The sequence below is a fragment of the Furipterus horrens genome, unplaced genomic scaffold, assembly GCF_987537825.1.
Source record: "Furipterus horrens unplaced genomic scaffold, mFurHor1.1.pri manual_scaffold_4, whole genome shotgun sequence".
Lineage (NCBI taxonomy): Eukaryota > Metazoa > Chordata > Mammalia > Chiroptera > Furipteridae > Furipterus > Furipterus horrens.
The window spans coordinates 56,425,859-56,449,011 of record NW_028327174.1 but is presented as its reverse complement, the minus strand read 5'-3'; the positions used below and the strand labels follow the sequence as shown (position 1 = coordinate 56,449,011).

The window sequence follows — 23,153 nt, the reverse complement described above, 5'->3', positions numbered from 1 at the left end:
ATATTAGTAGTGGTGAAGTGCCCTGACATGGTAGCTCAGTTGGTTAGAGAATCGCCTCAATACACCAAGGTTGTGGTTTGATCCCCAGTCAGGGCACATACAAGAATCAACCAGTGTGGAGGGAGGGGGGTGTAAGGGGACTGAATAATAATGGAAAATATATATGTAATAAATAACTCCGGAACTATTTAAAAAAAAAAGAATCAACCAATGAATGCATAAATAAGTGGAACAACAAACCGAAGTTTCCCTCTCTTTCTCTCTTGCTCCTTCTCTCTTTCTCCTTTCTTTTCTCTCTAAAAATAAATAAATAATTTTTTTTTTAAAGAGGAAAGTAGTGGTAAAGATTTTTTCCTGTAACTGTTGGGTCTCTGCTACCCTTCCCTGCCTTTATACAGGCCTTTACCTTCTCTTATTTAATTAGGACACTAGCCCATAAGCTGGTTTCCCTGCTCCATCATCTGCCTGTTTTAAAACCAGTTTACCAATATATAACATAGATCTAATCAAATCACTCTTCTCTTAAAAACGTTCATGTTTGTCTATTCCAGCGGTTCTCAACCTATGGGTCGCGACCCCTTTGGGGGTCGAACGACCCTTTCACAGGGTCACCTAAGACCATTGGAAAACACATGTATAATTACATATTGTTTCTGTGATTAATCACTATGCTTTAGTTATGGTTGGGGGTCACCACAACATGAGGAACTGTATTAAAGGGTCGCAGCGTTAGGAAGGTTGAGAACCACTGCTCTATTCCCTACATAGTAAAATCCAAATTACTTAATATGGCATAACTTCCTCGCTCTAGTTTGCCATCTCAGTCTCATTTTAAGATGCCTATCTTCCTCTTGCCCTCCAGCGATTTCTTGAATATGGCATTAACTGTGTCCTCTCTGTCTTACAGGTCTTCTGTTTATCCTCCAGACCTATCTCTTCTGCCATTTCCTTTTTAAACCCTTCCCTCTAACCCTTCCAGGAGTTATTGCTTTCTCATCTTTGCTTTCATACAACTTTGTTCATATCAGTGATACATTCCTCAGTTCATTATACAATGCCTGGCACGTAGTAGATACTTAGTAAAAGTATTTTGTGTGAATGCATGCATGTCTTAGAAAACTTGGAAATGGGGAAAATAGACGAAGGTTGGGTGTATTTGTGTACACAGGAATGTGCTTGGAGACGCAAGGCTGCCTTTTCAGCAACTTTTGTGAGATGCAAGTTGAGAAGAAATCAAAGAGAAGACAGGTCTCTCTCTCTCTCTCTTTTTAATAAAACTGCAAGTCTGATTTTCTTTTTTTTAAGATTTTATTTATATTTAGAGAGAGGGGAAGGGAGGGAGAAAGAGAGGGAGAGAAACATCAATGTGTGGTTGCCTCTCGCGCGCCCCCAATTGGCACCTGGCCCACAACCCAGGCATGTCCCCTGACTGGGAATTGAACCAGCAACGCTTTGGTTTGTAGGTTGGCTTTCAGTCCACTGAGCCACACCAGCCAGCATGAGCAGATAGGTCTCTTAAAGGAAACAATATTCCCAGGAAACAAACACTCATGTTTTCAGCTATCTAATCATGATGGACAGATTCCAGGCATTTCAGTGGAGGTAACTTAGCCTCATGCATTGTTCAATTCTAAAACCAAACAGTGACGGTCAAGGTGGTTACTGTCCTTAGGGAGCAGAAACCTATTAAGATGAGAACTTCCACTATCAGAGCAGCTGAAATGCATTTCTGTTAATATGGATCTTCCCAAGACAGTTGGGGGAATGGACAGGAGGAGAGTGAGGAAAAACAGCAAGGAAAGACTAGAAAGACTAGACCCCTGCAGCAGGGTCCTCCAAGGACAGTTTGTTTGTGGCCTGTGCTTACAGCTCTTGGTGGGTCTCTTCTTTGCCTTAGGTATGGCACTAGGTGCCCCAGATGCGTGCAACCAGGTCACCTCATCCCAGTCTGTCCGAGGCCTTCTCCCTTGTACTGCTCAGCAGCAGCAGCAGCAGCAGCAGCAACTTCCTGCTCTCCCACCCACGCCTCAGCAACAGCCACCCTTGAATAATCACATGATCTCACAGGTGAGTCACCACTCAGTGCCAAAGCCCAAGCACCCTTCTCTCAGATTCAAACAAGTTATGAAGTACAGTCATATCTCTTGTGCTGTGGGTGGCAGGAAAGATCTGTTTTTGGAGAATGCCACTCCCATCCCCATCTCTCATTTGTTAGTTTGGGGGGATAGAGGAGTAAGGGTGAAGATTGGCCAAAGTGCTGTTCATAGAATCAGTCTGGGAGATTTTTGCTTTATATATTTCTTCCTCTTCCTCCTGAAAACTCTCAGTGGGATCTTTTAGCCCATTCCACATTTCTGCTATACCCTATCTCCCTCTACATGCTGCATGATTAACAAGGTGAGTTTGCTCACTGTATCTATATTATGGAGCTTGAAAAGATCACAGCTCCCATCATAGTCTGACTGAATGTGTCCATGGGACTGTTTACCCATTAACATATTTATGTGTTGAGGTGGGAGGGAGAAGGAAATAACACTCAAGACCCCTGCAATGTTCTATGCTATAAAGCACAAAAACCCTCCAGTATTTTCCTTGTTTTCCATGCCGTAAAAGAGTTCTCTCTTTCTCCTTCTGTTGCTGGTGGGTAGATGTTGGGAACCATCCAAGCCATCAGCCTGGGAGTGCAGTCCTATTGCAAATGAAACCTCAGTATTCTAGGTTTAAAAGTCTCCTTAATACCCTAAGGAGAGCTGCTCTGAGCTGTTCATGAATAGAGCCCATGCTTTATCCTGAAGTATTCTCTGGTAGTCAGGAAGCCCATGTTTGTACTCTTTTATGCTGTAGTTTAAATTCTTATTTCACCTGCCAGGCTCCCTCATCTCACTGTTAGTTAGTCCAGCTTAGCCTCAGATATAGCTCTTCCATAGCTACAAGAAGCAAGTCCCAAGCACTCACACCCAGCAACTGGAAGCTAGAGTGGAAAAACCCCAGAATAACCTAGTACTATTCCATTCAAATATTGTGAAATGAAGCTAAAATAAAGAACAGTGAAGATCTTGGAAACCCTGCTTTATGTTTTATTGTCACCCACATGCAGATCATTCTAGTCCTTCATCTTAGTCCCTAAATCAGATTCTCTATAATCCTGATTTACTTTCTTCTACTGCCATATGTCTCATTCAGTCTCATTCATATCAGCTTACCTCGCTCTATATTGAAGCATGGCATGTGTGTGTGATTTTCCCTGTGTCTTAATTCAGACCTATAGGCGGGTAAAACTCTGTGCTTCTCCCTCTAGCAATCTTCTGCTGTGCTTCTGTGTATACGTTTCATTTTTCTAAGTATTTTTTTTCTAAAATGTGTAGATTTCAGTAGAGTTTTGCTCCCTTTTCTCCCTCTTCATCGTCTGTCTGCCTCCCCCCTCTATCCTTATCTAAAACAGACAGCAAGAATGGAATGGAAATAAAGAGATAAATAGAGTAACCGTTTTGGACTGAAAAAATTTTTTAGACAGAACGTCTAAATGACTGGCCCTGAATCATCAACTTTTACTTAGATTCTGTCTCTGCTTCTGTATTATGAGGGTTGGTGAGTCAGCTGTTGGTAATTGACTGACTCCTGCAGGGAGTATGGTACTAGATCAGGGACAGGGGAGCATTCTTTGGTGTAGAAATCTCTGCTCCCTCAGAAATTTATTCCTGAGTTCATTGTGATCACAGACTCCAAACCAGAAATTCTTATGCTGGTTAAGTTTTGGTGTCCCTGAGCACTTGTGGTAGCTGCTAACATTATACCACCGCCAGCACTATATGTAGCCCCTTTTTTCTTCATCTCCACTTTTTCTTCTTTTCTCTTTATCCTTTTCCTCCTCCTCTTACTGCCTTTTTCTTTCTTCTTTTCTTTTTTCCCCTCTCTCTAGTGCTGGTGGCTCTCCAAACTCAAGTTGCTGAGCCCCAGAACACTCAGTTCCTCAAATGGTACATAACAGAGCAAGGATGAAGGAAGTGACCACACACACACACGTACCACTGTGCTTACTGCAAAGGTTTTCTTTTGGAAGAGAAACTTAGAAAAGGTAGTTACCTTCACCTCTGCAGCAAGAAGCATTTGCCCCAGGCTTGGAGACACTGCTGGCTAAACTGTGCTCTTTCCCTTTCTGGCAGGCCTCTGCTGTCACAGCAGGCCTTCATATCATGTATCAGTAGAGTATGTGAAACCAAGGAGTAAGGCTGAGGATTAAAGGGTCAGAGGTTACCTTTTGCCCAATTTACTTAAAGTGGAGTGGACCCCTTAAAAAGAAGCCCTTTGCCCCTGGCTGGTGTAGCTCAGTAACCTGCAAATTGAAAGGTCACTGGTTCGATTCCCAGTCAGGGCACATGCCTGGGTTATAGCCATGTCCCCAGTTGGGGAGCCTGTGACAGGCATCTGATCAATGTATCTCTCGCATGTTTCTCTCACTCTTTCGCACTCCCTTCCCCTCTCTCTAAAAGTAAATAAATAAAGTTTGAAAAAGAAAGAGACCCTCTGAGCCTCTCTCCTGGGACCCAATCAGACATCTAAGAACCAATGATCTAGTCCAGAATTCGCCAGTAGGTGGCACTCACACCCCCTAGGTTTTTCAGAAGTTCCCTATCTGGAGTTTGAGACGCAAAGAAGAAAACTGTAGCTGAGGGTAGTGATGGTATAACTTAAAAATAGCACTGAGACAGCTACCTTTACCACTGCCCTTCTCGGTCATGGGAGGCCTAGGAGAAGAGCATCATTTCTTCTTTCTTCACTTTTTACTCAAAACTCACAAAGGTGAGGAAATCAGGCAGCCTTATTTTACCACTTCACTTTCCCTATGGCCACTCTTCCTCCCCCAGAAAATATAAGGCCTGAATCACATTAGGCCCTCCCATAAGAGAAGAAAGAGGATTAGGATAATAAAAAATGGGTTTCAAAGCTACCAGCACGGGTATCTCATGCTGAGCAGGTTGGCCAGCAGTTGTATTTGGGGTGCCACTGGCTTACAGGAAACAGGTATGCCAGGAGAGCTGAAAGTTTATTTTCAAGGCTATGGCAGCATCTCTCCCAGGTCAGACAGTTAATTCTTAGTAACTTTTTCCTAACCAAGGTGACTTACATTTTATTTAATCCATTTTGGGAGTCTTCTAAGTCCTGGACTCTGCTTCTGGAAGTTAATCCTCTCTGTGAAAGGGTCTTTCCAGAGATACATGGCAGGAGTGGATATTGATACCTTGGTTCCCCACACCTTTTGTTACTCTAAATTTTGAAGGAGGGAGGAGAATTATACAAATAAAAAGATGTTTGTGTTATTTTGTTCAACTGTCTCTACTGCTAGAGCGAATTGGAAACAATGTATGTCAGGCAGAACTAGGTTCCCATCCAAGCTCTGCCATATTAGTGTGATTCTGGATGTGTGATTTAATTTCTCTGAACCTTACTATCTTAACTACAAATACAAGTTATCATATCTCCTTATAAGATTATTGTGAAGTTATTCCCTGGCCAGTGTGACTTGGTTGGAGCGTCATCCCGCAGCCAAAGTTTCCAGTCAGGCACATACTTAGGTTGCAGGTTCCATCCCCAATCTGGGCACATACAGAAGGCAGCTAATTGATGTTTCCCTCTTTCTGACTTAAAAAAAAAAAAAAAAAAAAAGAGGTTATTGTGAAGCTGTAACAAGATAAAGTATATAAATGAGACAATGTATGAAAATGTTATTTCCCTTTCTCTTCCCAGCCTCTCCCCTTCCTCCCCCTTCTCCTTAACCACCACCGAGGGCCATGGCAGGAGAACTGATGAGGGGTTGAAATGGCTGGAGGGGAAGAAGAGAAAGAAAAAGTAACTCTCCATTAGTTGGCTTAGAACACACCATGTTCCGAATAAACAAATCCTCCTGCTTCAGGCTAGTGAGCAGACTGAAGGAACAAAAGTTAAAACTAGGCTATTTATATTTTATTCCTAAATCCTCCCCTGTTTGCTTATGGGGGCATTTTTCATACTGCTCTCACAGACTGGAGTTGCACAGAACAATCTTGGAGCAGGAGGTGAACTGGCCATTTTCTTCTTCTCTGCCCTCAGGAGGGAGATGACCCTTGAGAATGAGCACTTCCTCCAGGAAAGCTGTGCTGTGAAATTGGGAGCGAGGCCAGGAAAGCTGAGCCAGGCCTTGGATGTCCCTTTCTACAGAAGCAGGAATCCCTGCTCAAGTGGGCATTCAAGGAGGTTTATGATCATGCTCCTCAAGAATCATATGTTCAGAAAAAATGTTTTGGGACAAGCTATGTTTGGAATCAGGCAGCAGACCCTGGCTCTGAGAGTTCTAAAATTGCTCACAACATCTGCAGAGTCCTGAGTGGCTAATGGGGTGGGGTGTGCTATGGCTCTCTCCTGATAGGAGAGATTGCCTGTTTGTCAGAGATGTGAAAGCCACAGCTGTCCTGGGCTTGGTCTCCAGCCTGCTCAGCAGCTTGCTATTCATGTGAAATTTCTTTTACAATTAACTTTGTTGTTGCTTCCCTTTTCTTTCCCCTCTCTGCCCCTCTGCCTTTCCCTGTGCCTCCTTTTTCTCTCCCCTTTTCCACATGCCTCTCTGCTGGTCCACAGCCAGTCCCAGCTCTGCAGCCCTCTGCGCAGCCTGTTCAGTTCTCTCCAGGCTCCTGTCCCCAAGTCCTTCTGCCAGTCTCACCACCCCAGCAGTACAACATGGTATAAACTTCATTCCCCCTTTTTGTTTTGTCCATGTGTGGCCTGTATCTCTGGGTATGTCTGGGTCAGTCTGTGACGACCTTGCAAAACAGTTGTGTTCTTTGGAGGGTAGTATTAAAAGGTGTTTCTTCTAGCCCTGGCTGCTGTGGCTCAGTGGATTGAGTGTCGGCCTGCGAACGAAGTGTCACTGGTTCAATTCCCAGTCAGGGCACATGCCTGGGTTGCACATCAGGTCCCCAGTTGGGGCTGCATGAGAGGCAACCACACATTGATGTTTCTCTCCCTCTCTTTCTCCTTTCCCCTCTCTCTAAAAACAAATAAATAAAATAAAATAAATTTTAAAAGGTGTTTCTTCTTGAGGGGCCTGTACAGGCTGAACTATACTCCATTCTAGTGACTTCATTGCATTAATTTAGCCATCGTAAAAAGATGCCTGAATGTAAGATAGAGAGGAGCAATGAGTTCCCCTGAGTTTTAGGAGGGGAAACGAAATTGGATGTTGGTCTAACCATCATTTCCTTTAAATATAAAAACACAATTGCAGACTTCTCTGGTACCACTGGCAAAAACTTAAAATGTTCTCATCTCTTGCCATGTTATTTTACATAAAAAATAACCTTTTCTAATGGATAATACTTGCTGTTTAGTTTCTACCTTGACTACAAATCTTTGAAGATCTTATTTGCCTCCTAGTTGATAACTTCTATCATGGTTATAGGAGGGCTGATTTCTTTTTAGTTTGTGTTAATCACACCTGTCTTGCTTTTTTCACTAGAATCCCCTCTTTCCTCCCACCTCTTATCTCCATTCTGAGAAGTCCTAGAATATGGACCTCAAAATAATCAGCAGTTAGGTACTTTTGTCATCTGTTTCTGACCACTAAGGTAGCAAAATAGCTAACTTGAAAATCGGGTCCCTGAAAATTTAGTGAAACCACAGACAAGCATTACCTTTTGTTTCTACTAGGTTTTTATGTGCGTGTGTGTGTGTGTTTTGTTTTGTTTTTTGCAAAAGAACTTCTGCTCTGCATGTGTATGTGTTTGTGTGTGTGTCAAGGGGGAACACAAGGGACAAGGAGGCTAACAAACTAACCTATCACCACACAAATGAGAGATGGAACACCATCATTCTTGCTGCTTAGAGAAAGAGGCTGAGAAAGAAGACAATTACAGACTAGCCAGTCAGTCTCACCCTGCAGCTCAGCCACTCACCCTGGCCTCCTTTCGGAGGTGAGAATTGGAAGTGGTTTCTGAAGGGAGAAGAACTTTAGGCAAGTGTCAGAGAACAGAGGTGGAAATGACCTCAGAGTGAGTAAGGAGATAAGCAGCAGGAGTGGGAGCCCACCAGTCTTTCCACTGCATAGGCAGAACTGGGGAGCCACATGAAGTGAGCCACCCATAATCCGCTCAGAGTGGATTATCTGGGCCCTTTATTATAAAAACAGGATTTTTGGCAACATGGGGGCACCTTGTATGGTTGGAGGCATGAAGAACTCAGGAAATGGAAAGACTACAGTCTTTTTTTTTAACCCACTAGCTTGTTCTGTTTTATCTATATATAGAAGTTGTGTCATTGCTCCCATCTCCCTCAGCTAAATTCTAATAAAAATCATAATCAGAATGGCCATTATTACCTCATATGTGATAAGGAGACTGGTCACCCAGGGCATAGAGGCAGGAGTATCCCAAATTTGGTGTAGGTGAGAAGGGTTGTAGAGAGGACTGCTATTTCTGTCTGTCTGTCTCTCTGTCTGTGTTGAAGCCAAAAACATGGGGTCTGATACAACTTCAGTCCTTGAGTCTCCCCCACTCTCTTAACAGGCAGATGACCTCAGCAACCCATTTGGACAGATGAGCCTTAGCCGCCAAGGTTCCAATGAAGCATCTGACCCATCTGCAGCTCTGTTCCAGCCCCCACTTATCTCCCAGCACCCTCAGCAGACTGGCTTCATCATGGCTTCTACGGGACAGCCCCTGCCCACTTCCAACTATTCCACCTCTAGCCATGCACCACCCAGTCAGCAAGTCCTGCCACCCCAGGGCTACATGCAGCCCCCTCAACAGGTGAGCAGCCCAGGTTCCCAGCTTAAATTACTGATTCAGTTTGTCCAGTATTATAATCCTTCTCTTCCTCTGCTTTAGACAGGCCAGAGGGGATACCTATCCCTTACCTCCATTCCCCGCCCCCCTTGCACTTGAGAATTGTCTTTAGTCAGAAGATTGTTTTTCTAGATGACCCAAGCCCTTCCTGTTCTGTTTCAGATTTGTAGTCAAATGCTGCAGTTACAGACTCAAAATATCTCCATTTAGAGATTTTTGGCCATCAACCCTGAGTGTCGTCCCAATACATTAAGGTTGTGGGTTCAATACCCAGTCAGGGCACATATGAGAAGCAATCAATGAATGCATAAATAAGTGGAACAACAAAATCGATGTCTCTCTCTCCCTCTCCCGCTCTCTCTCTCCCCCTCTCCCCCTCCCTCCCTCCTCACCCCTCTTCCTCCCTTTCTCTAAAATCAGTAAATAAAAATTTTAAAAAATATTGGGGGATGTTGGGGCTGAATTTGAGTGACCTCACAAATATTTGGGGATTTGGGGGCTGAATTTGAGTGACCTTCTCGCACATCTGTTTCCTCTCACCATAGATCCAGGTTTCTTACTATCCCCCTGGACAGTATCCTAACTCCAACCAGCAATACCGACCTCTCTCTCACCCGGTGGCCTACAGCCCCCAGCGTGGTCAACAGTTGCCTCAGCCATCCCAGCAGCCTGGTAAGGGGAACTGCTAGTATAAGAAGACAATGAATAGGGAAAGGGCAGAGACTGGGAAAGATTGAAGAATTACCTTCCCTGTTAAAAAAAAGGGGGAGACAGGATCTCCAGAAAAAGAAAAGGTAAATTAGACAGGTGAAGAGAAATTGCTGATAGAGTGCAACCTCCTGAACATTGTTGAGACCATGCTAATTTCTTCTCTGCCTTGCCCATCCCTAGGTTTACAGCCCATGATGCCTAACCAGCAGCAGGCGGCTTACCAAGGCATGATTGGGGTCCAGCAGCCACAGAACCAGGGCCTGCTCAGCAACCAGAGGAGTGGCATGGGGGGCCAGATGCAAGGCCTGGTGGTTCAGTACACTCCACTGCCTTCTTACCAAGTGGGTGCATTCTGCATTGGGAAAGATCACCCAGTCCTCGGGATGAGGGAAAGGAGGACAGCCTCCCTCGTCTTCCAGTCTAACAACTCCAACACTATAATATCGTTCACTTCACCCCTAAAAATTGTAGGTGTTTCTTCCTCTGAGAGGAAACCCAGAAAATCTGAGAAGAATCTTTATTTAAATTGTTTGGTCCTTATACAGCCATGCAAATGAGTATATGCCTAGAAGAGTAAGCTCTAAAGGAAAGCAGGCTCCTTTCTCTACATCAAATGCTCAAAGGTGTTATTTAGAGAAGAGGGAAATAGAGGTAGCTCTGTAAGCATTTCCTTTATGTAAATGAAGAGAATAGGAGGAATCTCTAGGAGGTAGAGAATGAAGTTAGAGTGTCTTAGTCTAGTGATGACTGAGCTGTTCTCTGGATGAACTCCCTGGAGTACAAGTGGTCATTTTCCTCTGTCTCCACTCAGGTCCCAGTGGGTAATGACTCGCAAAATGTGGTCCAGCCGCCTTTCCAGCAACCCATACTGGTACCTGCAAGCCAATCTGTACAAGGGGGCCTCCCAGGAGGGAGTGTGCCAGTGTACTACAGCATGATCCCTCCAGCTCAGCAGAACGGTACAAGGTGAGGACTCTCAAACTCCCAACAGCCCTGGTTGGTGTGGCTTAGTGGATTAAGTGCTGGCCTGCAAACCAAAGGGTCGCCAGTTCGATTCCCAGTTGAGGTACATACCTGGATTATGGGTTAAGTCCCTGGTTCAGGGCTTGTGAGAAGCAACCACACATTAATCCCCCCCCCCTTTTTTTCCCCTCCCTTCCCCTCTCTCTAAAAATAAATTTAAAAAAATATTTTTTAAAAGAAAGTCCCAGCATATCCCTCATAGGCCTTCAGAAACTGTTGTACCATGGTTTTGTTTTCACTGGCCTTAGAAAAGAAAAGCAGGGGTAAAGATCCCAGTGGTGCCCTCAGGTAGAATGTGAGGGACTTCATTCTCCTTTTCTCCCCATTGATTTGACATTACCATAAGAGCTCGTCAGCAGAAAAATTCCTGCTTCAGAGACAGGCTTTATAATATCCCATTTTTTTGTTTTTTTAATCAGTGAGATTCAGAACTATGCAATAGAGATTGCTCATCATTAAAAGAAGCAATTTGGAATGTATATATGTAAAATTTTTTTGTGTACCTCTGTTTATATCCATGGATGGATATCAGATGGTCTATTTATATGCATCCTAGGATAGACCATAGCTGATAGAATTTTAGAGGTAGAAAGCATTTTAGGAATATCTAGTCTGCTTCCCGTTTTCTTTTTCTCCTTTTTTAAAAAAATAATAAATGAAGGAATTTCAGTTAGGGATGTTAAGAAACTTACCCTAAGTCACATAGCTAATTAAAAGCAGAGCTGGAACTAGAACTCAAGTCTGAGCCTACATGTATGTATTTCTGTGTTTCAATGTGTGTATGTTTATTTCTATCTTTTTATATGTGTATCTCCTGTTATCTTAAGTTTTTTGGGGGGGAGCATCCCTATTTGTCTTCAGGTGATTATCATCTATGTTTGCTATAGCATACATATCCTAAATTGCACATCTCAGTTCTTTTTTACCCATCTCTCTCTTGCACTGCATATCTGTTTCTGGTGCTCGCTCGCTCTCTTTATATATATGTATATATTAATTTATTTAAGAGAGAGAGAGAAACATCAATTTGTTGTTCCACTTATTTATGCATTCATTGGTTGATTCTTGTAGGTGCCCTGACCAGGGATCAAACATGCCACCTTGGCTTATCAGGACGATGATCTAACCACCTGAGCTACTTGGTCAGGGCTTTTCACACTTTGTCTGTGTGTCTCTTGTGTTACTCAGAGTGTATGTATATTTGTGTTGTGTACATGTATGTGTGTGCCTGTGTATGTATCTGGTGTTTCCACATTGTTGGAATGTATCACTAACATTCCATTTATAGCACTGATTAGCAGCTTCCTAATTGAAAGATGATCAAGTACAAATATATATAATTAACTTTGAACTGATTAGTGATTTTAGAAATTGCATGGCAAATTGGTTTGGGAATGGCTTGGAGCTGCCTCTGCTTCCCATAGGGGAGGCCTGGGAAGCAGCAGCTGTTTGCCCTGAGCTGTGTTCTTCCCTCTGCCGATTTACTGCTCTTCTTGTCTCCATTTCCCCAGCCCTTCTGTGGGGTTTCTACAGCCTCCTGGCTCTGAGCAGTACCAGATGCCTCCGTCGCCCTCTCCCTGCAGTCCACCACAGATGCCACAGCAGTACTCAGGTAAGATGATAAAAATTTGGGGTTCTTGGGCACTGGCAATTGCAAATGCTGCTGAAGAACTTGTGCTCTAGATCTGGGAAAGACAGAGAATTCAGGGATTGGCTGTGTACCCAACTGTGACCCCATTAGGAGGAAAGACCAAAGACCTGGCTGGTGTTTTCCAGAGGCACTGAAGTTGACCTCTCAAGAAAGGCATGGTAGGTTGCCTGATCCCCATCCTTGGGAAGCCACATGTCTCATTGGGTTCATTTTCTTTCCTTGTTCTTTTCTTTTCTCCCTTTTTCTGAATTCAGCATTACATTCACCACATGCCTTTGAGACATGAAGTGCTTACTTACCTCTGTCTTCTGCTCTCATTCTTCCCATTAGACAGCTTTTTTTCTTTCTCTTGGGAGTGAAAGAGGCTGATAAAAGCCTTTTTAAGTCATATCTTAGATTTTAGCAGTTTTTTGTATATACTTACCTGTGTTTTATCATTTTAATTCTTACCACAGCTTCATGAAGGGAAATTTAAGTCTCAAAGAGGATAAATGACTTGCCTAAAGTGACAATCCTAGAACTTGAACTTCGGTCTTTTCAATTTACATATCCTATGCTGCATACTCAGTAACACATTTTCAAGGGGCTTCAGTGCTCTGTTCCTTTCCCTCCAGTGGGAAGTAAATGGATATTGTGTCAACCAGCTAAAGGCCCTCTTTGGAGGCACCAGCTTTCCCAGGTGAATAGGCTTATGCCAAGCAGCCTCTCGCTGTCTGCCTTTGCCAAGAACTCCCCCAACACACTAAGTACAACAGCTACCCTTGTTTATTTCCCCTTCACCCTGCCCTGACATAGCATTACACTGCAGTTAAGGAAACTTCAGGGGTTCTGGAAGGGAGATCTTTTTTATAGATTTTTTTTTTAATTAAGTTTTTCCATCACCATTTATCCCCCCTATACTCTCTTCCACATCCACCCAATCCCCCAACCCCCACCCCTGCAAGGGAGGAGGTCTTAATGTAGCTCTGTTGTGGGAATATCAGAGTGCCCTCTTCTGGTAAGAGGGAGGTATTTTTGCCAGCTTCCCCATTTAAAAATGTTGTTTTTCACATAAGATTTTTTGTACTCCATATTAGATGCTGTGGAGTGGATTCCAGAATTAATCTTGCTCATAAGACAGAATCAGTTGTTACCATCAAGGATCAATCACTTCTGCCTTCATCCAGACCAAACATGGATCTCTAACAGGCTGAGAAATTTTTAAATTCAACAGCCCTTACCCGTTATTACATTATTGGTCTCTCTAGCTATTTCTCCTAGTGTCCACCAGGAGCACTTGACCTTGAAATTCCCAGCAGGGTGTGGAAATTGTAGAAACCAGCTCCAAGAAGCACTGTAGCCTTTGATAGTGCTTAATACTGTAGAGCATTTTCTCTCCTGTTAAAATAAGTGTGTGCATATGCATGTGGATATACTTTCTCAGTGGTATATCAGTATATCTGTTGTGTCTGTGTGGTTATATATCTGATCATCTTCAAATATAAGGTCTTTGAATATGAAACAAACCTGATGGAAAGAATTTTTCATTATCTCCTATGTACCTAGTGTCGGGTTAAGTAAACTGAAACAGCTGTTGTTCTCAAAGTTGGCAGCACTTAGAGATCTGGGCTGAGATTGGAAGGAGATAATCTAGGGTCTTCCCTAATCAATATAAATGGAGGAAACCCACTTTCTCATCTAGTTCCCTTGCTTCTTTGGAATTTTCTGTTATATTTCCTTCGTAGCTACCCTGATTGATCTTAGTCTTCTGACTGACCTCTTCTACTTTTCCTAGATGATGGGACCCTCTGTTCTACATCATCCAAGAGACCATATTCACAATACTACTATTTGAAAAGTCTCCAATCCCTGCTCATAAAAATCTAAGAGAAGCAGAAGAAAAGAAAAAGTACCTCTTCTGTCTTTCTTTCCAGTTTATCTTTTACTGGGAAGATAGAAGGCCAGCATAGCCCACAGGGCTGCTGTGTCACCTTCAGAAGACAGTCACCCACTCTTCCATGTAGCAACATGGTCACTTTTCCAAAAATAAAGGCAGGGATTAGGATTGGCTGTTCCTGGAACAACTGTTCTGGTTTATTAATACATTTTTGTAGTTTCCCAATTTACCCTCAGGCCTGGACCTTAATTCCTCTACTGTGATATTAGACATTACTGTAACCCCAGGAAACAGTCTCTTTCCACTAAAATGATTGCTTGCAGGTATCTTGAGGTTTCTACAGAGATGCTGGTCTGGGGAAAACGCACAGACATGAAATGGCAGTGAAACTTGTACCCAGATTCCCAACTCACAGTGACACAGCAGTGTGACCAGAGTGAGGAACAGACATAGCCTCTTGGATACCCACTGGCTTCTTTTGTAGCCGGGGGGGTTGCCAAGGCTGAGACTGACTGTCTCCTCCCACTCCTGAAAGAAATTCCTCTCCCCCAACCAAAAAAAGGGGAAAAGACCAGATACTTTTGGATTCTATTTTGTAATTTGGGAAGGATGCCTGTGGGTTTTATTTCTCTGGACATTCCTTTCCATAGATTTGATTCCTGGTGGTAAGGAAGAAGCCTTATCAGTTTTCTACCTCAGTGATTTAAAAAAACCAACTAAACAAAAACCAATTCTGCCAGGCATAAGTGTCATCTGTTTGTATTTATGTTGTTTTCTCTGCCCAATCGACCTTTCTGCTCAGGTTTAATGATGCCACTTAAAAAGCCATTCACATGTCCCCTCTCCTTTCAGAGCTTTCAAGCTGAAATTGATTTCCTTATTCAACCCCCTTTCCCCCCTTCCCACTCCAGTGCAGGATCCTTCCTCCAACCTGATTATATGGAGGTGTTATTACTGGGCAGTGGGTGGATTTTTTTTTATTGCCATGTCCATTAAGAAGTAGCGGCAGTTCTGCTGCTAACAGATGCCACCTGCTTTTAGCTTGCAGGAGAGAAGCATAAAAAATCAACTCATCAGCAGAGTAGTACTCTGTGTCCTCAGCTGAGTGAAGGAACAATGCTCCAGGCCAGTGGCGAAGGACTTGTGGGGAGGAGCTCAGGACTGAAGCTGTGACTGATAACCCTGGCTTTTTGTTGGGAACCAGAGAAAATAATATGAGGACTTTGTTCTCTTTTCCCCTCCCCTCAACCCCCCAACAGCTCCTTATGGCTGCCTGTTGGTATTAGAAAGAGCTTCCACCGCCGTGTTTATGCTCACATCCTACACACTCATGCATCCCCCACCCTTTCCTGGCCCAGGGCATTAGGCTCAGATTATGAACTGCCTTCCAGAAAAGCTGTAGTGATTATTTTTTGCCTAGGCGCCCCCCCAGGTAACAATGAGATGTTTGAATGAGGTCAGTTGCAACTTTTTTGATAGAGGTTGTTGGAGCAAGTGGAGCTCTTAGCATGGGGAAATAAAATACCCAAATCAGCTATAGTAAGGAAGAGTTGTTAAATGCATGACACTCCACAGCTGCGCAGTTTTCCTGATGTCCTTCTATAAGCCATGCCGATGAATACCCTGTCCCCTTTGGCAAGGGATGGAGAGGTGCAAGCCTGTCTCTACTTGTGCTCTTCGATTAGATGAAACCTGGGTTGGGGGCAAATTGACTGGGGAATAGGATAAGACAGATGCTGTGTCTCCTGAGTTGCTCTCTTAGGCCTCCTGCTGTTTCTTTTCCTTTCCTTTGACTGATGCTACCTGAGAAGAGCAATCACACTCACTTCCCAGCAGGACTGGTGCCCAGGGCAGAGGCTGCAACATTTCCCGTCACAGGATGCAATGTGGTGGCAGCAACAGAGCACTGAGCCATGAAAACCGCAGCATTGCAGCAGGTTTTTGAGCTAGTGAGCCCCCGTCCCTTTTCTGTACCACCACATGCATATGTCAGCCTGTCCGTCTATAGAAATATATCCTGGGAGGTCAAGAGCAAACTCTCACACTGGACGATTCCTTGTGAGGAAGCAGAGCTCCTGCCCATCCCTCCCAGCAGGGACTGTCTTATCAAATTGCTCCCTGACCCCATACCTTGCTTTTCACCATGAGGAAGATTCAGGACTTAATGTTTCTCCTCATTTAGCCCTTTCCTTCCCAGCCTTTGTCATTTCGTGAATATGACATAAATCTCTTCCATTCTCTCTGCTTGAAATGTTTCCAACTCACCCTACTCTTGCCCAAGAAGTACCTTTTGGGGCTGGCTTAGTGAAGCTGTGTGCATTTATCTTCTCCAAAACAACCAGAGATCACTCACTTATCTGCAGCTATTACTAGAAAAGCCCACATGTGCCTGCAGCCCTCACCTAAGCCCCAGACTGGGACCTGTACCATGCCCAGTTACTTGAGCAATTTTAACTTGGGTATTTGGTAATATCCAACTTTGACAGGATGGAATTTTCTGCCAACATACCAAAGTGCCCCTCACCAGGTAAAGGCCAGAGAGCACTGGCATCTGGGACTTAACATCCCTTCCACTCAAACTTCCATTTATTTGGGGAGAGGGAGTCAGAAACCAAATCAGCACCTATGTCAGATTCCTGGCAAGACACAGTTTAGATGACCATGAAGAGAGTTGGTGGATTTGTTTATTGGCTTTCCCACTCAGGATTGGCTGACAGGCCAAAATATAATTTGAATTCAGAGCCAACTGCTTTCTTCCTACCACTCAGGAGTGTCACCTTCTGGACCAGGTGTGGTGGTCATGCAGCTGAATGTCCCCAATGGACCCCAGCCTCCCCAGAACCCATCCATGGTCCAGTGGAGTCACTGTAAATACTATAGCATGGACCAGCGTGGGCAGAAACCTGGAGACCTGTACAATCCTGACAGTAGCCCCCAGGTGAGTCCTGCAACCTGGCTTTGTCCTGGCAAGGAAGTGGCCAGATTCTTCTCAGGGGCGAATCTTTGCCATTGATTGAGCAACCTCTTTTACATGTCTTTCCCTGGGCACTTTTTTCAGGAGTTACACAAGAAATAGAGGAGAGCATCTTATTTCAAAGTACCGAAGATCTAAGGTGGCAAATGGGACACAAACTTGAAAATGCTAAGAGAATACTTAAAATAGTATTTCAAAAAGTGGATATTAAAATAACACATACTGATGAGGGACTTAGGGGGCAGTTTGAAAGGGCAGTCTGATTTGGCAGAGTTCAAGAAAAGAAGTTTACTGAGAGAAATGAATTTTAAGCCAAGCCATAGAAATACCCAGAGAATAATGTTTGGGGCTTATCTGATGTGTACTCTTCTCTCCCACAGGCCAACACACAAATGAGCAGCAGCCCCATCACATCTCCTACCCAGTCCCCAGCACCCTCTCCTGTCACCAGCCTCAGCAATGTCTGCACAGGACTCAGTCCCCTTCCTGTCCTCACACAGTTCCCCCGGCCTGGTGGTCCAGCACAGGGTAAGGGGTTATATTAAGGCTGTCTGCTGTCAGATTCTCCCTTCACATCCCATTCCCAAGAGAGGAGATTGAAAAGGTAGCAATAGGCAGGGAGTCAGTGTGGCTGGTTGTCCAACTCTGAAAGTCAACTCTCTTTCTTTTTTTTTTTTTTTAAATCCTCACCCAAGGATATGTTTATTGATCTTAGAGAGAGAGAAAGGTGGGGAGAGAGAGAGAGAGAGACATTAATTGGTTGCCTCCTATATAGGCACCAGCCTGGGACTGAAACTGAAACATAGGTATATGCCCTGACCAGGAATCAAACCTGTAACCTTTTGGTGTACAGGGACAACACTAACCAATGGAGCCACCCAGCCAGGGCTCTGGAAGCCAACTCGTATTTTAACATCCCTGTTTAGGCCAAGGTCACTGGCCTCTGTAGAGATGCCCAGAGTTAACTTGCTCTAGACCTCATTACGTATTCAGTGTTTGCTACCAAGTGAGATGACCATTGGCCAGGGAAAAGAAGTTCACTGAACTTTATTTCTTTCACTGAACTTTCTAATGAACCAAAGAATTCAACCCATCAGTACCGAGTCTGAGACCTAGGAGTATGGTTTTAGTAGGGGGAACACTGGATTTGAGCTAAAAAACTTATGTTCAAATTCTACTTCCACCACTGAGTAGCTTTGTGATGTTGAACAAGTTACTTAAACTTGGAACCAAACCTCAATTTTCAAATCCATAGAATAGGCTTATTCACACATATGATGGGAATAATCTTATCTGCTTTCTGCCTTCATTGTCACAAACAGTATAAAATAAGATGAGAATATGATTTAAAAACTTTGACGTGCTCTCAAATATATTTATCAACAATAATAGCTAACACTTATGGCGCTTAGTATGTATCAAGCATTGATATAAGTGTTTTACATGTCATATTTATTTAACCTTCCCAGCAACATTAATGAGGGGAAAACATACCCAAAATCCCATTTCTAGTAACAGAGCCAGGATCTGAACCTAGGCAGTATGACTGCAAGTCTTTGCTCTTCTCCACTACATTGTATTCTGACATAAGTCAGAAACTTGATCCTTTGGTTTTGGGTATAGAGGATCTATGTAAGAAATAAAAGACATTCATAAGGGTCTGTAGGTTTCCTCCAGGGCCTTTTGCCTACAGTAGACAAAGGCCTTCGAGGGTGAGGGAACCTAATATTCCCATTTGTCTGAGATACATCTGAAACCTAAGGGGTTTAGGTTGGAGAAACAACTCAAGTCAGTCATATGGGCACTGCTATTATAGAAAAAGTAGGAAAAGTATCTATATCCAAAATCCCCTAAAGTCTCATAAAAGTCATATTATGAAGTTCAAACTCCCAGGAAACCATCTGTTCTTCCTCCCTAGGTGATGGGCGCTACTCCCTCTTGGGCCAGCCATTACAGTACAATCTGTCCATCTGCCCTCCTTTGCTCCATGGCCAGTCTACTTACACGGTGCACCAGGTAAGGGTGTCTGCCATAGCCTAAGGGCCATCAGACATCCGTCCCCATCTGGGCTCCTGTCTCTGAGCCGTCCACCTCAGGCAGCTGGGTGGAGAAGGGAAACAACACAGAATGGACAAAGTGGGAGGGGCCAGTACTCATTCTTCCCACCTACCCCAGTCCCCAGAGGGAGGGTCTCTTTGTTTCTCAGTAGCCACTTGTTGGCCACTCTGACTGCCAGGGTGGTGGAATCCCCAAGGTTGAGTGCTGCTCCTTAATCCCTCAGACAGACATTGGGATACAAGGCAGTCAGTGTTATTTATCCAAAATGAGTACTATCATTTAATGCTAATATTGAAGGGACAGAGTGGATTGAAGCATGGAAACCGGAGCAAGAGACAAGCACTCAAATCTGCCTCCACTGACCTGGGGACAACAGATGTTGGTGAGTGACAGGGTGCTGAATCCCCAAAAGAATGTGCTCACCCCTCCAGTCCTACATTATCAGCCCAGGATGGCTGGGAAAAACCAGCGTAGGGTGGGTAGTGGAAATGGGAGCCTTTTGTACTCTGAGCAAAGAGAAGCTAGAGAAATGAAGTATCTTTGTCCTCCTTACCAAGGTCCTGGGGAAGATGATGGTAAAAATTGGGAATAGCACCATGATGGGGGTTGCTGAACCTATTATAGAGTCTTGTGGCAGTAGTCCTGACTTGAATCTAGGATGTCTACCTTTGGTAACTCTACACCCAATTTAGGAGAAGACTGACAAGAGGATATGGGAGAGTAACTCTTCTCCTGCGGGCCTTCTGTACTAGGCATACAAGATCTCTCAGATTCCCCCTGTTTGAAGCAGTTTGCTAAACAAGGAAAGGAGGGAAGCTAACTTACCTAGATGATAAGAAAGAGGAATCTCTTTGGGCCATCCTCTGGGAAGGGATCTGTGGAACATATTTCAGATTAGGCTATTGGCTTTGTGAAACAGAACATCAGCAAAAGCCATACTTCCTTCGTAACAGCTCTGTGTGAGAGAACTGAGGTGTGGGCCTCTACATCTTAAATCTGGGATTCAGATTCCCAGTCTCTCTTTGCCTACACCTCTGAGCTAGAAGAGAAAGGTTCCTTTCTTTCTCCTGGTTGCCTTGATTAGTCTGGGTGGTGGGGAATTGGGTTGATTGGGAAAGGAGGAAAGGGAAGAAAGGACTAAATGGGAAAGGCTGGGCTTTGCAGGGCATTGTATACAGACTTGGTCAGCTGGATACTTCTCTGCTGGGCTGCTCTCCAGTCCTTCCTGCTCTAACCCTTGCACAACCATGTCCTCTTTCCTCCCTTTCCAGTCCTGGGGCGGGTGCTGGAGGTGACAGATCTCCCTGAAGGCATCACTCGTACAGAAGCGGACAAACTTTTCACTCAGCTTGCCATGTCTGGCGCCAAGATCCAGTGGCTCAAGGATGCTCAGGGGCTGCCTGGTGGGGGTGCGGGGGAGAACAGTGGGACTGCCGAGAATGGCCGCCATGCAGACCTCGCTGCCTTGTACACCATCGTGGCTGTGTTCCCCAGCCCCCTGGCTGCCCAAAATGCCTCCCTTCGCCTCAACAACTCTGTGAGTCGCTTCAAACTTCGAGTGGCCAAAAAGAACTATGACCTGAGGATCCTGGAGCGAGCCAGCTCCCAATAAACAGAGGAGGAGAAGGGACTTGCACAGCAGGGGTGGGGGCAAGGTGGAGAGAGTTGAGGCACCCTGACAGACCGTGGACAAAGGGAGACACGAAGGTGACAGACACTGTGCTGGAGCCTAAGACAGTGGGGATGAAGAGAGAGACACTCACACTGCACTGGACTCCTTCTTGTTCCCCTGCCACGGGTCCCTCTCTTTCCCTGGTTGGCCTCTATCTGCATCCCCCTTCTTCCCATCCTCTTCTCTCATTTTTTATCTTCTCCCACCATGAAATTAACTTCTTTCATATTTTTTGGGCAGGTGAATTGGGAGGGTCTTAACACTCCCCTATTCTCCTATTTCCTTACCATCCCAAGCTCCCTTTTCATTTTGGTCTTTATGAATATATTTATATGGACAGAATTAAGAAAAATGAAATTGACTTCCCTTCTCACTTCCCCATCTTGTCACCCCAAACCCCACAGAGTTGAAACTTGGGCCTTCCTCCCGACTCCCCAGAACACTTGTATATTGTTTGTTTGAGGTTCGTGCCGCAGTAACAGACATAGTATTTAATTGCACATACAGATGTTTGCTGGGTATATTCACTGTAAATTTTATTTAATCTGACTTTTTGTTTGTTTGGGGGGTTATGGGGGGTTGATTTTGTTTTTAAATATAAAAAAAAAAATCTGTCACTGGATTTCAGTCCCTGATTTTCTTTTGCTGCCCTGGTATGGGTAGGGGTTGGAGGTCCTGGGTAGGTACAGCCCCACATTTGATGTGGGTTTGGACGGCCTTTCTTGCATATAAACACATATCTTCCTAACAGTATTACCTGTGTCCCATCCTCCTCACACATAGGCCGGCACTCAGTCCACTGAGCCACACCAGCCAGGGCTCCACTCTATTAATTCTATGACATCCATTTAGGGCCTTTGAGACTGAGCTGCAGAGGTCCAGACTGGGTTGAATGCTGGCCTCTTACTTGTCCATCGAATCTGCTGAAAACTTCAGGGATGAAAGACTTGCTTCTTCCTTTAGTCCTAAAGCCAGAGGATTGGGTTCTACCTGGCCGAAACAGAAGGGGATGTTTCTTATAAGAAAGGCATCTTGCAACACCAAGATGTCACATTATCCAGGCATGTTCAGCAATCCCTGTCTTATGCAGCTGAAGAAAGGTGAAGAGCAGGTCACTTGCCTGCAAGATGGAGCTTTTCCTCTGTCTGAGGCTTCTCGTTGCTAGCTTGTTGCTCAGCCTGTCAGATCACAGTCATTAAAGAGCCTGTAGACCCAGACCCATCCAGCAGCCCCTTTTCAATATCACCTGTCCCTTAAAGAGAAAACAAGAGCAGAAATGACAAAACATGCCCTGGAAATCTCTTGGGTCCACTTAGAAGTATCTCTAGCTAGGCTCCTCTGAAGCTGGACTGGCCCAACCTCCAAAATAATCCTTTACTTCTTAACAGATACAAGGGATAAAGCAGCACTACATTGCCACCTCCAAATTGCTCTCTTCAGAGATGAGCGTATCTCCCTTTTCAGTTGTGTCATGCACAGAGCAGGAGAAGGCTGCGTGCCTGTGAGATAAGAATGCCGGATAACTCCCTGACCCATCAGCATCAGAGGAGGGAGATGGAATCGGCATGAAAATAACTCGGGGAGTGTGAGGCATGGCCATCCTACCACCTCCAACAGTTTACAGCTCTCATAGGGAATGGAGAGATTACTTACAGATGATTTTTTAAAGAAAGCTCCCTGTCTGGCAGTTCTTGCTGCCTTCTATCCAATGTCAAGACCATCTCTACCTGGTCATTAATTAGACCCTTACACCCCAGAACCTCCCAGCCTGGCTTTTTAAAAATAGCTTAGGAGTCTCTTTTTACCCTGAGGACAAGATTTTAGAGGGATAGGAGGAGGGAACGAAGCAGTACTACCTGGTTTTCACTCCTAGAGGAAGGCAGAAGGTACCCCTCCAACTTCCCACAGAGAAGAAAGCAATCTAGTCTAGCTGATAGGTGAGCTCTGAAAATTCAAATTTTCCTTTGTTCAGCAGTTCCCAGCCCTTCCTAAAGATTTGAGGCTAAATTGATGCTTGATATATGAAAAAATACGGGCATAAGATGACAATGGCTGCGAAGTTGAAGGCTTAGTTCCTAAAGTAGGTCCAGGGAGGGTAGAATTGGGGAGGTGTTTGGACCTTGGTGAAGGGATTGGGAAAGCTGTTTATAATTCATCTTTATCTTCAGTCATCTAAATTACTCAAATGAGTATACAGCATGAACATGCTCCCCTCCTGAATTTAGCCAGTGCCAACTGACCTGCACACGATAGATGAAATACTCAGGAACAGCAGCTCTGGGGGATGGGAGGAGTTAGGGTCCAACCCTGCCCATACCTACCCGTGTCCAATTTCTCTGTGTCAGCTGTGTTGCTCAGCTGTCCACTTTCCTCCA

At 44.4% G+C, this 23,153-nt stretch overlaps 1 protein-coding gene across 20 annotated transcripts in view; it reads left to right on the top strand.

Annotated features, from left to right (window-relative positions):
- Positions 1-21,400, top strand: part of R3HDM2 (R3H domain containing 2) — a 142,085-nt gene extending 120,685 nt beyond the window's left edge. For 13 of the 20 annotated variants that reach the window (XM_090273472.1, XM_090273461.1, XM_090273467.1 and 10 more), the window contains 12 exons: positions 1,898-2,067; positions 6,613-6,714; positions 8,535-8,777; positions 9,359-9,485; positions 9,705-9,865; positions 10,336-10,490; positions 12,059-12,159; positions 16,843-17,012; positions 17,429-17,576; positions 18,967-19,064; positions 19,404-19,488; positions 20,378-21,400. In XM_090273472.1, coding sequence (XP_090129598.1) covers positions 1,898-2,067; positions 6,613-6,714; positions 8,535-8,777; positions 9,359-9,485; positions 9,705-9,865; positions 10,336-10,490; positions 12,059-12,159; positions 16,843-17,012; positions 17,429-17,576; positions 18,967-19,064; positions 19,404-19,488; positions 20,378-20,718 — 1,901 coding nt within the window. In that variant the 3' untranslated portion in view covers positions 20,719-21,400. The remainder of the gene's footprint in view (positions 1-1,897; positions 2,068-6,612; positions 6,715-8,534; positions 8,778-9,358; positions 9,486-9,704; positions 9,866-10,335; positions 10,491-12,058; positions 12,160-16,842; positions 17,013-17,428; positions 17,577-18,966; positions 19,065-19,403; positions 19,489-20,377) is intronic. The other 7 variants (XM_090273475.1, XM_090273473.1, XM_090273471.1 and 4 more) reach the window with 1 other exon arrangement.
- The last annotated feature ends 1,753 nt before the right edge of the window (positions 21,401-23,153 follow it).